Genomic DNA, 18,250 nt, shown 5'->3' with positions numbered 1-18,250 from the left:
TGTGCCTGTCTAGACTAACTGGAGAATTTTTGGACTAACATTTTGAAAGCAATAAAAACTAAATTTAGAAGCTAAATTCTTATTGCAAATATATTCAAAATTCAAAAATTCAAATTGCAGTATATGATCGAATATAATTTTATATATTTAAACTACAATCATATTTAAAAAATTTATTATTTGATGTTTCGATTCCCTCTTCCGAAATAGCTGCATTGATTATACAATTCCAACAGCCATGCTTTTTCTTCTATTTACGCCAACTTGTTGCCACCAACGCACTGCTTTTACGTAATTTCCTTTACAAATCGTTTTAATTTAAAACAGTCCTACTTGTTGATCCAGCGGTTATTTCTGTGGTCTGTACTGGATTTCACAAAGCAAGATATAGAGCTCGTAACTCTTTACATGACTATCTCGCTACATAACTACGTTATCAGCGTAGTGATCCTGCAGTGGGATTTTGTACTATAAAGATAATCAGGAATTCTGCGAATGTTGGCAATTACACCACAAAGCATAAAAATTTTAGTTAGTCAAAAATGTAATTTAAATTACTATCAATTGTATATATATACAAACAACACATTTTATTAGGGTTGCAGTCAGAAAATTGGCCGGGATGTTAATGAAACACTCTTTTGACTTTTTGTCTAGCTTTCGGAATGGTTTTATTTCTTTTTTAAGGCACTGTAATAAGAAAAATATGCAAATATTTATAAAATATCACAATTATTCAGTGCAACTTTAGGTGTACTTAATATTATATTTCTTTTTAAGAAATACTAGAGACCCCTCTTGGGTGATTTTGATTTTTAAACCTGTCTTATAGTTTATTTTTATGAACGAGAGAGTAATTAGCTTAATTTTAACTGGTAGCTCCGACCACTCCATGGGCGTGCTCAAGATTAATTGAAAAATTATTTTGAATAATTGTAAAAAATAAATGAATTATTTCAGTGTTATAAAGTGTTATGTGTATGTAAACAAAAGTAACCTCTTTTATCACACACTATATTAGAACTGACTGGCCTACATTAAAAAGGGTTTTAAAAAATTCACATTTTTTTTAATTTTTAAAAATTACAAAAGAGAAAAAGAGTTTTTAAAACCGTCTAAGGTATGTTAAATAGATGAATAAAAATATTAATATAAAACTTACAGCTACTTGTTACAAATCCAAATCAGATTCAGAAGATGAACTTTCAGAACCAAGATTTATAATAACTGGCTCGATCATTTTATCAGTAATATTGTCCAGCTTCCACATTTTTTCCTCTTCTTTAATAGTGTGATTTACTGCCTTTTCCCAGTTTTCAGGTTTTATATTATTTACGGCCTCCAAAAACAACTGTTTAACATCATGAATTTTAAAAATGGTATTTTTTCTTGAAACTTCACTCTTTATCTGTGCCCATACCAGTTCAATCGGGTTTAATTCACAATGATATGGTGGGGATCTAAGTACTGTCATTCCACGATTTTTGGCAATTTCATCAATTTCGTATTTTTTAAATTTTTCTTTATGAAGGGCACACAACGAATAAAGTTCCTTTCTTATAGATCCGGGATGGTACGTAATATTTTTTGAACTCAGCCAATTCTGCAAGTCTTTTTTTAACCACTTGGTTATGGGCAGTCCTTCTATAAGTCTGGAGTGATAACTTGCATTATCCATTACTATTACACAGTTCTTAGGAAGAAGATCTATCATTTGTTCGAACCATTCTTGAAAGACATCAGCGTTCATGTCTTCATGGTAGTTACGAGTTGATTCAAAAGTTAATAAACCACCTTCAACAAAACCGTCTGAACTGCCAATGTGTACTATTATCAGCCTGCGTCCCTTTCCTGATGGTGGGTTTAAACCAGTAGATAAGTTATTTACAAAAGCGTGCCTTTGACTTGTAACAGTTTCATCCTGCCAAAATTTATTTGGTGTATGACCCTCGTTGATCCATGTTTCATCAAGATAAAATATTTTTCTTTTTTGGTTTATCATTTCCTTTATGGTTCTTAGAAAATGTCTTCTCCATATGACAATATCGCTTCTTTCTAATAAAATAGACTTTCTGGAATTCTTTTTCCAGCGGAAGCCTATTTCTTTTAAAAGTTTCCATAACGTACTTCGACTCATTTCTGGGTAATCCTTATCATCTCGAACTGAGACAAGAACTTTATCCAATGTTGGAAATTCTTGTCTAAAGAAGAATTCATGCACTTTCCGTCGAAGTCCTTCTTTAAAATGATATTCTATTTGAAATTTTGGTTTCCCTGGAGCATTACGTGGCATTTGAAAACTACCAAATTTCTCTTCTTTAATAACTCTGTAAATCGTAGATTTCCCAACACCAAGTGTACTGCTAACTAACTCAACGGTCTCATCAACACTTTCACATAAACGTTTGTCTGTAAATGATTTAAAACAATTAAATATTAATGTTTTTTCATTAACTGTTAGAGGACCAATTTTTCGGCGTTTACACGGCACTTCCAAATTTTCCATAACACTAGTATACACAATAAACTGCACCTTGCAACTGAAGTACCTACTTTTAGTGAACTGTTAAGAATTTTGAATACGCCACTTGGACCTTCCTATATACAAAATGGAAAAACCCACTATCACATTTTCTGTGAAATAAGTTTAGAAGGTAATTATCTAGTCAATTACTGTCGTAGATTCCTGGAATTAAAGAATTAAATGTTTGATTGTTGAAACCCTTACTTCGTGGAATGCACTCATTTCAGATAAAATAAAACGTTTTATTTTATCTAAAGAATTAAACTTTATTTTGCAAATAGGCAAAGAATTAAACTTTATTTTGCAAATAGATAAAATAAAACGTTTTATTTTATCTAAAGAATTAAACTTTATTTTGCAAATAGGTAGGTACTTATTAAACTTTTATTGGTTACATATAACCAATAAAATAAACATCTTACATTTCTTGCAAATTCATTAGTAACTGTTAACCTCCATCTCCGACACTGGCAACCTTATTTAGGGATTAGTAACCCTCACAACTATTGTATTCTATTCTGCTCCAACCTTTATACCTGGTGGTCATACTCAATTTAAAATTGTTTTCCTATATACTTCTGTAAACTTGTTGACAAATATCTGTTTTTCATTGAGTCACCCGTATCAACAGTTTAGAGATTTGCATACATAATTTATTGTTTTATTACTCTCTCATACATAAAAATACACTATAATGGAATGCAACATGTTATGCATATAAGTGTAATTTATGTACAGGTAAATATTTATTTTATTTTGGATGTTTTTCCAGGAAGTAACAATAAATGTTGTTCAGTTTATCTATGTCAGACTTTTTATTGATGCAAGATGAACTAGATTTTCTGGAACACATTTCCAAGAAAACACATTTTGAATGGTTCTCTTCCTTTGCCAATATATATATATATATATATATATATATATATATATATATATATATATATATATATATATATATATATATATATAATATATATAATATATATAATATATATATAATATATATATAATACATATAATATATATATATATATATATATATAAATTTCTAATTAAAGCAACAATTAAAATAGATTCGAATTCTAAGCTTGGTCTTAACAAAGAAATGGTCTGTGTCGCTATGGTCCGCTCATTATTTTTACTCCTATTATGCTGCTTATCAATCAATATTGGATGTCCTAGATTAGCAGGTGACAATCTGTCGCAAAATTAACCAAATGTGGTCAAATATCATTTGCATTGTCATGTAGGTATAACGTACTTTTCGTTGCCTATTTTTGGATTTAAATTACGTAGAAATTTCAGTATATAATTAATTTAGAGAGCTGTATAATTCCTCTATATAATCTTTTGATACGTCTTTGGTTGACGCGTATACTGAGAATAAAATTAAATTAGCATATTTACCCTTTATTCGAACAGATTTTTTTATGAATTGGTTTAAATTCTTAAAATGCTGATCGCAGTCTTTTTTTATTATGAAGTTACATCCTTTTCCATATCGGATTTTAGCCCAGATCACAGTACTGATGACTTATGTCCAACACGGTTCAAATGCGGTCAGAAGCTTCCCTTCCAACACGGCTAGTGTCTGTTACGGTCAGTGTCGTGGTAATTTTACTATGAAGTGGTCTAACGAAGTTATGTTGGAGTTTTATCATTGTATAAGTTACCCAACAAAATTTTTACCGCCAACACTGATAGCAAACAATAGACTATCCTAAACTAAACTGTCGGTAAAGTCAAAAAGTAAATAATTATTAATTTCACAAAGAGCGCCTCTCCACATTTTGTCAGGTCCTGGCTTAAGACATCTTGGATATTCTTTCATATTAATGTAACAATAAAACACTGAACACTTTGTTTTCAAAACTTCCACAACATTTATTATAAAATCTTAGTACTACAGCTGTTTCGGCTGATTGCCTTTCTCAAGTGATCTATTTTTGGCATGCGATTACACTTTAAAGTCTTTAATGAAATAGGTTGAGGAGGAGAGAACTGTTTGTCTCAAGTTGATCATTCAGAATTATATCTGTGTTTTTTAATTTGTTAATTTCCGTAGATTTTAACAAGGATAGCTTAAGGCCTTTATTTTGAATGTGAAGAATTTGAAATTCGTCATTAAAAGAATGATTATGATCTAAAAGGTCTAGAAGGTAGAAATTCTTCACATTCAAAATAAAGGCCTTAAGCTATGCTTATTATAATCTATGGAAATTACCAAATTAAAAAACACAGATATAATTCTGAATGACCAACTTGAGACAAACAGTTCTCTCCTCCTCAACCAATTTCATTAAAGACTATAAAGTGTAAACGCATGCCAAAAATAGATCACTTGAGAAAGGCAATCAGCCGAAACAGGTGTAGTGTTAAGATTTTATAATAAATGTTGTGGAAGTTTTGAAAACAAAATTTTCAGTGTTTTATTGTTACATAAAATGAATTTCCATCCAGTAACGGTCGAAACCATCAATTTCTTTCATATTAAATTTAATATAATAATAGCTTTTAGTAATAATATAAACAAACGTTATATTGATTTAGGATGACCAAGCTGGAGTTGTTCCAAGGCGATCGTTTTATCCAAAGGATAAAGAAAATAGATATTTCCGAGGGGTACCTTCGGCTAGATCGAATGGTGTCTCAAGTCGTGGTAATTCGGTGAACGGGCGACAGGAGTCACAATATAGTGATGAATCGGAGTCAGGTAAGCAAAATTACTAACTTAATCGAATGCTTCAATTAACTAGATAATAACTTTAAACGTTTTGAAAACAAAAGGATTCAGAAAAATAGGTCTCCAAAAATTGACATGTTCTCTGTCCCACACTGTCAAAAGCTTTCTCAAAGTCTAAAAAAGCTGCATATACCGGAATGTTATATTGATTTGCTTTTTCAAAGTTGTCACTGGTGCTAAATTCATTTTTGAATCCTACCTGTTCTCGTGTCTGTAGCAGTAGGTGAAGTATATTAATAATGGCCTTTTCACTATTATTTAATATTTCTGAGGTAACTCAATCTTTTCCTTTCGATTTGTTGTGTTTCATTTGCTTAAGTGCCTTTCTTATTTCTGCTTTACTAGGGTATTTTAGTATTTTAATTTCTTTCTACTTTGGTTTCGATTTGTTTCTCCAGCTTTTTGATTGTTTCGTTTAATTCTGTAATTTCCAAATGTCCTCTTTTGCCTATCTAACTATCTACATAAGTTTTCTTCTTTCTCTTATAAATACTTTTGTTGTATTAGAAATGTAGTTTTCCTGAAGTTTATCTTTTCGTACTACTTTTCTCAAGCTTTCAATAGGATATTTGTTGGGGCGGTATTTAGTTCTTCGATATCAGTTTGTTCTGTATCTATTGCGGTAATAGGTATAATTTATAAAATTAATAAAATTATTAACATATTCAAAAAAATTACAAAAATTTTAAAACGTTTTCAATTATATCATCATCAGTGATACCTGAATGTAAGTAATTTGACTTTAATTCAATAAAACAAAAGGGGTAAAATTTTGGCTGTTAATATAAAACACGTAGTATAATTACTTTTGTTTCTCCCTGGGCCCGTCTGATCACCAAAAGATCTCACTTATCACATAAGCTAAAATCTATTGTGTTTGCTGCCCATTGTTGTTTTCTACACCCAGTTTAGAATTTTTGTACCCTGTAGAAGTGTCATCGAGCAAAAAGACAAAAGAGGGAATCTAATCGTTATGAAAAGGCGACCAAAAAAGTGGCCTCTGATGGCGGACATATCCGGAAATGCGAATGCGCCAAATTTAAATTTTCCGACACTTATTAACAGTAGCTATAAAATAGTTTTCAGAATGTGTCTTAGACGAGAAAATTTTAATTAAATATTAACGATAACAGTCTAAAATGTGAAACAATTGTTAAAAAACTTTAATATAAATAAGATTTCATGTGACAGTTGGGACAAATAATAACATAACCCAACTAAATTTGATTTCTTAAACAAGGAAAGACTCTCTTTCCTTGTTTAATTTGGCCTCTCAAGATGGCACTTCCTGTCTAACAATATTTTTGCCCCCACTACCTTTACATTCCCTCTTTTGTCTTTTTGCTCGATGAGAAGTGTGCACAGGTCTTTTGCTTGGTGTGTCCTAAATATACCAGGGTCTCCTCTTGGTTGCCCATAAAGTTTTTATGTTTTACAGTACAGCGCCTCTCAGTTGCGTAATACATATTTTACAGTTTCTAGTTCCTTATCACAGAGTCTGCACTTATGTCTCCATTGTAAATGCCCATTTTAGTCAGGAATTCTCTTACTGGTGCATGCGCGGTCAACATTCCTGCTAATGTTAGTTTGTTTCTGTGCTTATGAAGCAGTTTCTCTGTTCTTTTTCAACATGGTCCATCAATGAAGATTTTTTCATGCGCCTGTTTTGTGATTGTTTCCCAATATCGCTCATGACTCTCTTTGATTCAATTTTTTTACAGCCCTACGAAATATAGCCTTTGTTATTCCCAGAGATACAAAGATGTCCTGTTACCCAGACAAGCTCAATCTTGTTCCGATCTTCCAGTTTATTCAGTTTTTTATGCAGCCCACGCCAGCCTAGACGTCACTTCCTGGCACGCCAGTGCCTTTGGTGCCGCTGTCAGAAAATATATGGATTTGCTCTTTTTTAAGAGCTCTCTCATTACTTCCTTTTGCGCATTGTTGTATCGCATAAATCTCTGCTTGAATAACAGTGCAGTTCCTACCCAATTCAAAGCTTTCGCTAATTCTTGACTTATTGGAGTATATTCCTGCCCCCACACCCTCTGTAACTTTTGATCCATCTGTATACCAGATCTTTATACCATATCTTATCCTGTTGGATATGGTACTCCATGTCCTTTGATCTTGGACATGGATCCTGTCTTGAGTAGACATCCAATATGAATTCTTAAAACTGTATTTTGTTGTCATGTGATCTGGTTTCTCATTAAAAATGTCCTTCGTCACAGTCCTTGTGATACTCATATGCCCTGTCCTTTTATTGCAAAGTTTCAGTGATTGTTTTATTCTATAGGATCCCAATCTTGCTTCTCCTTGTACTCGTATTATCAAATGTAACGGAGGCAAATCTAGTAGAGCTTCCAAGTGTAATTGGATATAAATACATAACAGCTTTAAATTTCTAAAACATATGCTTGTCTCTTCTTTACAGGTCACGGAATTCTGGAATTTTCAACGGATAAAGCCGGTCAAGATGTGACTCCGCTTAATTTGGATTTCGGCGAAGAAAAAAGGAGATCGTCAACTCTAAATTCCATTACAGGTATAGTAGAAATAGAGTTTTCTTTAATAATCTTATTTGTATGTTTTCCAAAATATTACATTATACGATATATTTCAATTGGCAGTGACTTAACAATATTTAGTTCATTGGTTTTTAATATGCAACATAATATTATGATTTTAATATTTTCTTTATCCAAACAGACTTTTTATTCTTTAGTAGGACAGTGACAGGAACGGTAAAATACTGAATTTAAAAATTTAGGGTGTGAGTTCAAATCTGGTCGGAATTATAATTTTTATTAAAAAAATTATCATCTTTGTCGGATCAGTATTGGTCCGATGTACCGCGGTTGTATAATAAGCAATCCTAGTAAACACAAAGAAACTTACTTAGCATAGCCATTATCTTAGTAAATGATGTCTTTAATTGAAATAACAAAAAAACAGATAATAAACTGTATTCTACTAAAATTTAAAATTTATCTGAAACACAAATAAAATCTGAGATCCCTTCTGAAAATCTGAGATATTTTTATAATATCAAAACATTTAAAAAAATTTCACATGTTTAACGACAAGAACGAAATATTCTAAATTTTTAAACATTTAACAGAACATAAACAGCAAAAAAAGAAATGAAAAGGTGAGAAGGAAACTTCAACAGACTAAATACACATATTGAAGTACCAAATATTCACTATTGGAGAAATCAAATATTATACCAAACTACTCACAAAATATAGGTAGATAAAATACACGAATAGATCATATTTCGGAATCATAGACGGAATCATATTTCAGCATATGCAAAGCTACATCCATAGCTACATCTGTATGATATCTAAGATAGTAAATAGATAAATGCGAATACATACATACTTGTAACAATGTAACATATAAGCTGGAGAAGCAAAAGCATTAACTAGGAGCTAACAACATTAAAATACGAAAAACCTCATACTTTAGACAGAAAATGCGCCATAGTGAGTTTTAAGAACATTAAACCTAATATTAGAAGGTAAAATCGAAGTAAAGATGAGTACTGGACAAAAGAAAGAGTAGGACTTAATAAGAAATCGCTTAATTCATTAAGTTCATGAGAGAAAAATGTTTAATACTACTCTCCCATCTCAATCAGCACCTCATCTAGTTAGAAACCAAAAATAATATATGGTTAGACTACGTCTACCTTATCTATCGGAAAACTGCTACAACAATATATCTCAAAATATCCTTTGAGAAACTACTTACAACAATGTTTTCCATTATATAAAACATCAATGAGGATCTTCACCGACGTTATTCGTTCTTTGTCATCTGCATCGAAATTTTGCCTTAAAATTTAGAGTAAAAAATGCATGGACGCCTCTAAGATGAATCATCTAAACTGGTTTAATAGTCAATGACAAAACAAAGTCAATCGGGACTGCTATTTTATTTTGAACCAAGAAAAATATATGAAGAAAATACAGTAGCAAGTGCTGTGGCGCAATCTTTATGACTTTTTCTTCTTATTCTAGTGCCGACTTTACTAATGACTTCGTTTCTATCTTCTGCTTTTCTTGTCTGTGTTTTTAACCCGATCTAGTCGCGAAGGTTTTTCAGTCAGAATACTTGTCGTGTACCAGGAAACTTTTTTCCTTCAACTTTACCCTTCATAACTAGCTGTAACAACTGCAACAACCAGCTGTCTTTCTCCTGTTGATGGTGGTCATTTCGTTTGTCATATTATCGGTCCAAGGAATTCAAAATTCTTCTAAAAAGCCACATCTTAACAGATTTGCAGATCGAGTCTTTGGTTACTTATCTTCAAAAAGGCTGCTCTTAATTGATCTATTTTTGATCAAATTTCTTATTTCGGATTTAGATCTTCAGTAATCCAGACTCCTAAGTATTTCGTTTTGTCCACTTGTTCAATATCTGTATTTTTCATCTGGATCCTTCTTACAACTTTACCCATCTTACTGATAACCATGGTTTTGTTTTTCCTTATGTTTATTGTTAAACCAAACTGTTCCCCAGTATCACAAATTGTATTTAGTAGCATCTGCAGGTCTTTCTTACTTTCAGCGATAATGACTATATCGTCGGCATAACGAATATCATTAACTTTAATCCCTTGTGTACAGTTTTCAGTTTTCCAAATACTTGTGTAAATAACTCTTCGGAGTATATATTAAATAGTAATGGTGAAAGAAGTTTCCATCTAATATTACCACAGTATGTTGATGACAATAGAGAACTTTGAATAAATAAAATACAACTTTGAATTTTATAAATGTTTTGAAGAGCTGATGTAAAATGTATTAAACTGACCGAGCTTAGCTAGATAAGTCAGGAGAAGAGTATTATAACCAAGATGTAATTTGACCTAATAAATGGAGATTAAAAGGGAAACAAAATTGAAGTTGGAACATGCTTGTGTTTCCCGTAATAGAATGGAAAAAAACTGTTTAAAGAAATTTCTGGTACCTAAAGACCTGTAAGGCCATTAATGATAAAATGTTCTTATAGTAAATTATGTTATCTTATCTAAAAATCTGAAATACCATGGACGGCAGATAAAATATTACAATTAATGGATAGTCGAAGATTATGTAAAAACAATAATGTGAGCATATACAAAAAGATATCAGATCAAAATACGGACATCAAAAGAAAAATAGTCCAGTGATAAATATTCAGAAATAGAAGAACTTCAAAGAACCTATGACGATTTTAATTTTGCACAAAAAAATTAGACAGCCAGCTGGCATAGGACGATCAAACAACACTAATTACCTTAATTATATAAAACCAAACATAAGAAAGGCTGAATAGTCCAGGATATGGTGGTAAACATAGTAGAAAACCTCGGATTTTTTTATATTCATCGATTTGCTTGAATTTTTGACAGTAGTTAAAAAAAAATTAAAGATTAAAATCGAGCTCATGACAATATGTGCTTTCACTCCGTGGGTGGCTATCACCCCTACTCAAAGCGGGAAAATGTTTATCAAAAGAAGCCATGGTCGTCGCTAGAATAGTAAATTTTAAGATAAAAATGTGTTAGTTGGAGTTTTTTTGAAAAGTCAATATTTTTGGAGTTATTATTTTTGGAGTTATTCGTGACTGAAAGTTAATAGACTAAACGTCAAAAAAGCTTGTATTAAACGGATTTTCGCGAATAACTCCCAAAATTTAGATTTAATCATGAAAACTATTTGGATATAAAATTGATCTTATAAAACAAAAAACTATTATTACTGTAAACTTAATATTAACAAAGTTATGGCTGTTAGAAAGTAGACTTTTATTCATCGAATACAATAATCCATAACCGGAAAACGGTAGGATTGTCATGGAAAATTTATAAAAACTTTTTTAAACATCTTAAAAAACACTCAACATGACCACTAGTAAAAGTGATAGGCATGAAAATTAAGGTAAGTAGTAACTAAAATAAAGTTCGGTATATTTTTTGTAATGCAGATAGTAACTAACTCACCCCTGATAAAACTACCCTAGTTAAAACCATTTATTGTTCATTTTTAATTGACTTCATTTATATACAAATATTACATTCTAAAACATAATGACGGTATTAGATTTTTGTTTTGATACAGGGCAGCGACAGCCGTTTATACGTATTTCGACCTCTTTAGGTCTTCTCAGAACGGTATAGCCACTGCTCTGAACCAAAACAAAAATCTTTCCCGTTCTAGACAATAGTTATCAAAATAACTATATACGGACGTAACTACGCCATCTAAAAACAAAAAGAGAAATCAAACGATTTCTACCTAGCGAAACCGAATTCAAATTTTTACCACTGTGCCTCCTAAAACTTGCGAAGCAAACAGCTGGATAAATTACTCGGCAAGGGAATCTAAAATTGCATTCCACATGCCGTTCATCCTGGACAAAATTCGTAGTGAATTTAGTTTCTGGTACTCCAAACGAAGTAAGTAATAAAACATAATGACGGTATTAGATTTTTGTTTCGATACAGGGCAGCGACAAGCCGCTTATATGTATTTCGACCTCTTTAGGTCTCCTCAGAACGGTAGAGCCACTGCTCTGAACCAAAACAAAAATCTTTACCGTCCTAGACAATAGTTATCAAAATAACTATATACGGACGTAACTACGCCATCTAAAAACAAAAAGAGAAATCAAACGATTTCTACCTAACGAAACCGAATTCAAATTTTTACCACTGTGCCTCCTAAAACTTGCGAAGCAAACAGCTGAATAAATTACTCGGCAAGGGATAAATTACCCGTCATTATGTTTTATTACTTACTTCGTTTGGAGTACCAGAAACTGAATTCACTACGAATTTTGACCAGGATGAACGGCATGTGGAATGCAATTTTAGATTCCCTTGCCGAGTAATTTATCCAGCTGTTTGCTTCGCAAGTTTTAGGAGGCACAGTGGTAAAAGTTTGAATTCGGTTTCGCTAGGTAGAAATCGTTTGATTTCTCTTTTTGTTTACATTCTAAAAGTTTCACTCGTTTAAAAGGCTTAGTTATAAAAAAATCAGAATTTAAAGTAAAGACACTATTTTGAAATTACTCAAAAAATTCCCTTTTCTTTTAAATAACGCTACAACTAAAAATAATTCGGAAAAAATAGTACAATACAAAAAAAACAACTTTTTTATTTCAAAAGACTGTAATTTTTATTATTTCTGTAGACTAAAGATTAAACGAGATATGATTGTTTTTAAGGTGGTATTTGCATGGATATAGCAATCTTCAAATCTTTTCAGCGAAACTCTTTTTAAAACGAAGAACTGAAAAAAATGCCGTAACAGTGTTAATATTAAGTTTACGGTATTTATAAAAAATATATATCCAAATTTTTTTAGTTATTCGCGAAAACCGTTTAAAACATACTTTTTTGACGTTTAGTTTGTAAACCTTTAGTCATGAATAACTCCAAAAATATTGACTTTTCGAAAAAACTCTAAGGAACATTTTTGTTTTATAATTCTCTATTCTAGCGATTACCATAGTTTGTATTGATACATGTTTTCCACCCTCGATTTGGGGTGGTAACCACCCCGGAGAAAAAGCACATATTGGCATAGCGTAGATTTTGATCTTTGAGCTATTTTCTATTTACTGTCGAAATTTAAAGCAAATCCATGCGTATAAAAAGAATTCTGATCAGAAAACCCTCATATCCTGGACTAGAAGTAATACATGCAATACTCTTACCAAAATCACGAATTTAATGAATGATCACACGAGAATCATAACTTGGATTTAAAGTACTAATTCAAAGATGTATGGATCTCAATCAACCATTATCCATTTGTTTTATGTATTAGGTACAATAAGGTCATTGATATGATTAGATATGCAGGCAACACTGTACTAATAGCAGAAAATATACAAGACTTACAAACACTATTAGATCGTGTGGTACATGTTGGCGAGGAAAGTGGACTAACAATGAATGTTAAGAAGACCAAATTGTCTTTGTCTATGCCTTATCCGTGATGCTCTATGAAATGGAGGCTTGGATCTGGAGAAAGAAATAAGTAATCGATTAGAAGCATTTGAGATATAGTTCTACAAAAAGATGTTAAAACTAAGCTGGGTGGACTGAGTAACAAATGTTGAGGTGCTTAGGAAAATAAAGAAAGAAATGAAAAAGGAATGAATACAACTAAGATAAGAAAGTTGATTATCTGCGTCGTGTGATGAGAGAAGATAAGCATTTGTTGTTACATATGATAAAACGGTAAACTACAAGTAAAATACAAATAGAAAGGAAAGAGGATTATTGGAAGAAGGCACATTACCTGGTTAAAAAGCCTCTTAACAAGAGAAGCTACCTAAAGAAGATAGTAAATTAAAAATATCAAATATAAGAGATTGCAGCTGTTTTTCCAATCGAGTCACTGTCAGCAATATGCGTATAGGCATGATAAAATTGGAAGGTTGAGGAGGGTTGAGTAAAAAAATACCAGTAGCATGGATGACGGTATAAACGATATTAGATAAGTAAAGTTAAGTTCGTGTAACCTTCTGGCTAAGATCTAGTGTCAGGGTGTTCAGATCTCGCAAACGTCCCTAATGTAACTTATCGACCACTTTCGTAGCCAGAACCGACAGCTTTACGTGCCCTCCGAAGCACGGTGGTGGCTCAGTTAAATTAGAACCGCGCCCTCCAGCTTGTTAAGCCAGTAACATAGGTAATGAGTTACCACCGTCCGTTATGTTACTTTACTAGCGGCCCTATAATTGTTTTATTGAAGTTAAATAAATATGTGGTTTATTCTCCACCAAATAATTGATACAAGCTTATCTGCCACATGTAAAAGTTTTTAAAAAATATATTGGTACAAGGTTTTTTATGGAGACACTGGCACTTTAGTCAAACAAAATGTAGCACTCGTATTTTCTTTTACATGTTTAAAGTAGATTACATCTTTAACCACTGAACATCGAAATACATACCAGAAGATCTTCAACAAACAAGCATTAAAAAATATAGATCACACAGATCATTAGGAAATAGAACAAATAAAACTGACGTCAAAATGAAAAGATGAAAATGAAGAATAGAAAATTTATACAAAAATTAAATTAAGATAATCTTCCCGATAATCTTCGTAGTTTTGGCGCTTAGAAATGGATATTAGAAAAACCGTGGCAATGCACACATTTTGCAAACATTCTATTGAGTTTCAGCAATGCATGTTATTTAGACTAAAAAAGCACTCAGTAACCGAATTGACTATTTTAAAATGCAATGTTTAATTAAGTTTGTTTATCTACACATTATCATTCTGTAATATATTTCCATTATGATTGCCGCTAGTTAAGTCACCGTCTAATTGAAAATGTGGTGTAGGCGTTATATGCATTGCTTAAATATAGATGAAGATAAAACAGAAAATAACTTACAATTTCCAAAATTAAAAACACAAGTATTACTATGGATGTACTATTCCTTGGATGTAAATGTTCTTTCGTGTTGAAATCTTGTTTTTCTCTGTAGTTGGTTTTGCCATCGAATTGTTTACCGTGGTATTCTACTCATATCCAGTTTTAAAGGTCGTCAATGTGTATGTTAAAAAGGTTGGAGGAAATTGAAGGGTGAATAGGAAACAAATTTTATTGCCTTTGTACGATGTTGCTATTCAGCTACTATATTGTTTCCGGGTTTAATTCACGGCATTTCTCGATGGGTTCTTTGATTATAAATATATTATCTTTGCATAAGCTCTCTTTTAGGAATCCAGTAAGTTTTTCTTGTATAAGTAGTTAGTTAGAACTTTTAGTTTACTGTTTGGAATCTTTGCATAGATTTTATATGCACTATTTAGTAAACTTATGCCTCTATAGTTTCTACAGTCGCTTTTGTTGACATTTTTGAATAAACAGTCCGCTTCCGCCGTTTTCCACGAATCTGAAATTTCGATCTCTAACAGCATATATTAAAAAGTGGCAGTAACTTACGAGCACATTTAATATATTCTGTGTTAATTTAATATTTTCTGCAGCTATTATATTTTTTAAATTTCTCAAATGTTTTTTGTAGTTCGTGCATTTTTATTTCATTGACTTCTTCGATTTCGCTATTGTCGTCTTAATGTGTGGTATTACTTCGAGTTGCTTCTTGTTTTTCCAGAGTGCCTTATAATGGTTTATCCACTGGTCTTCTTTGATTACGTTTAGTTTAGCCACATATCTTTTGGTCTGATTAAATCTCTCATGATTTTAAATGCCAATGTCTCTCTTCCATGTATATTATGTTCGACATCAGTAATTAACCCATCCGAAGGTTTTTTGTAAATCAACAAAAATAAGTAGTTCTGATCGGCTATATTGTATGGTTGTCCTTATGTTTTATGGTTGTCTTAAGTGTTAGAAGGGATCATTGGTGCCGAAATCTAAGCGGCTTGCTTTATTGGTTGTTAGAGAAATGTGACTATTTTGGTAAAGAGTTTATATAACTGGAAAACAGGCTTAAAAATCGATAATCTATAGTTTTTGTAGGGTTTCTATTTGATATATTAATAAATAATCATTAAAACTTCTAATCGCTTGTATTTATAGTGTCATATTGACAAAATTTAGGTTTTGGATTTTTTCGAGAACTTTCTCTCCTAATTTAATAGCCTCCATAAATTTTTTTTATTATCCGGATGCTTTTCCATTTTCATATTTTTAACAGAATTTTTAATATTTGTTCTTCTTCTTCTGGTTCCTATCCGTTTCGGATGTGGAAATCATATTGGCAATCATGACCTTGCTCGCTGCGGCTCGAAACCTCGGCTCCGTTGAGGTTTTCTTAAACCATGTTCTTAAATTCCGCAGCCATGATATTCTCCTTCTACCGGGTCCTCGCTTACCTTTGACTTTACCTTGCAATATAGACTGCAGCAGGGAGTAACGGTGCTGATTTCTCATAAAGTGTCCCAGATATTGCAATTTTATTCGTTTGATCGTAAACACAATCTCTGGTTCCTTCTTCATTTTTTCTAGAACTTCCTTGTTCGTGATCCTTGCTGTCCATAATATTCTCAGCATTCTATGATATATTAATATTTGTACTTGGTAACATCTGACATGTCTTTATAAACCTGGTATCCTGCTTGTAGTGCCCTATTCTCATTGGACTTTGGCAATCACTCCATTCCTTTAACACCGGTAGTCTTCCTAAAAGCATTGTTTTTACTGATATTAAGCCAACGTATGGCATTATTATAGAAAAATTAGTAAGAATATTAAATTACTTTATTTCAAAAATAAAAATATTTTAATACTTTTTACTAATTTTATTTTATTAATATATGTACACTCAGATGAAAAAAAAATGCAACGGAGAAAATATTGGTCAAATTCAAAGTATTTCAGTTTTTTTTATTTTAGCCCTGCGATGATTTTTTTAGCACACAAAATAATTTAGTATAGTAAGTTTTTTAATAAAACTTTGTATTTGACATTATTTTACGGGGTTAATCTAAAGGTGGTTTTTTATCCTAACTTTAAAACATCCTGTGGAATAATTTCGTTAGCTGATTTTCGTAAAACCTTGTTTTTCATTTGCAACCATGTCTTCTAAGTATTGTTTTATGTGAAAATATGGATTGGTTTATTTTTAGGAGCAAAATGACTTTGCCATCCACAATTTACGACTTTTCCTATTATAACCATTATCTTTGTATTAATTTGTAATACGACGATGGGGGCTTTGGTGACTGATATCGAAAGAATGTCATATCGGTATCCTAGAGGCACTGTATTTATAATAATTAAAAGCAACGACATGATCTTGGTTTTATTGAACAATGATAACAATAACAAAACATAAAAAAACATTTTAAATGTAACTTATCCTAAGTACGCTAATAACAAATAAAACTACTAAAAAATAACTTAATACTTTGTATTGCTTCCTCTAGCCATTATAACTGCCTCTACACGTCGACTCATGCTGTCTATGAGGTTGAGAATATCATTTTGCTGGATGTTTCGCCATTCCTCTTCTAGAGCAAAGCGAAGCTCGTTAATTGAAGAACTGGTGCGACATCGCTACCTCTAATATTTCTACCGAGCATGTCCCACATGTGCTCTATTGGGTTCAGATCTAGCGAACACGCTGGCCAGTTCATTTTATTAATACCAACTTCCTCTCAATATTGCGTGAAACATTGCAGAGTGGAGTCGCGCAATATCTTGCATTAATAGAAAATCATCGCTGATATATTGAGAAAAAGGTACTACGTGATTCGCTAAAATTTCCTCAATATACCGGTGTACAGTCAACGAACCCTCAATAAATACCAATTCAGTGTACGCCTCCCGAGATATTCCTGCCCATACCATCACCGAACCCCCTCCATGGCTAACGTGGTGACTGAAAGCGTACGCTGCAAATCTCTCTCCAGGTCGACGCCATACTCGTTCTCTCGCATCTGATGAGTGAAAAGAGTATCTCGACTCATCCGTAAAAAGAACATTCCTTCATTGTCTTAAATTTCAATGTAAATGTTCCCTGCAAAATTGTAGTCTAGCCACTCTGTGAAGTGGAATTAATTTGGGTCCAGTCACTGGTCTGCAACTTTGCAAACCAAATTCATGTAATCTTCGACGAACTGTAAATACACTTACATTATTGCCTCGTTGACAATTATAACAAAATTATTGTAAATGAGCACGAAATAAGAAAAAAATTGCAGCTGTATATATCAGAGTTGTTTGAAGATGACAGGAATAATATTGATGAATTTTTCCAAAACTGTACTGACGGCCCAGAAATTATGAAATGGGAGGTAGAACAAGCTATAAATAATGCTAAAATTAGAAAAGCTTGTGGTACAGATAATACACCAACTGAGTTGCTGAAGCTAATAGAGGATGATAACATAAAAGTAGTAGTAAGACTTTTTAATTCAATATATAACACCGGAGTGATTCCCGCATTCATCTTTGTCGCAATATTTCAAAACGTAATGCGAGGAAATGCT

The 18,250-nt window shown here is 32.1% G+C and overlaps 1 protein-coding gene across 6 annotated transcripts in view; it reads left to right on the top strand.

The window, feature by feature from the left end:
- The window catches only part of LOC140437434 (voltage-gated inwardly rectifying potassium channel KCNH6-like), a 713,853-nt gene that overhangs the window by 666,777 nt on the left and 28,826 nt on the right, over window positions 1-18,250 (top strand). For all 6 annotated transcript variants that reach the window (XM_072526970.1, XM_072526969.1, XM_072526966.1 and 3 more), the window contains 2 exons: window positions 5,075-5,237; window positions 7,705-7,815. In XM_072526970.1, the coding sequence (XP_072383071.1) occupies window positions 5,075-5,237; window positions 7,705-7,815 (274 nt within the window). The remainder of the gene's footprint in view (window positions 1-5,074; window positions 5,238-7,704; window positions 7,816-18,250) is intronic.

The sequence above is a fragment of the Diabrotica undecimpunctata genome, chromosome 3 (genome assembly GCF_040954645.1).
Source record: "Diabrotica undecimpunctata isolate CICGRU chromosome 3, icDiaUnde3, whole genome shotgun sequence".
Lineage (NCBI taxonomy): Eukaryota > Metazoa > Arthropoda > Insecta > Coleoptera > Chrysomelidae > Diabrotica > Diabrotica undecimpunctata.
The sequence above is the reverse complement of the archived record's forward strand: the minus strand, read 5'-3'. Positions and strand labels throughout refer to the sequence as shown.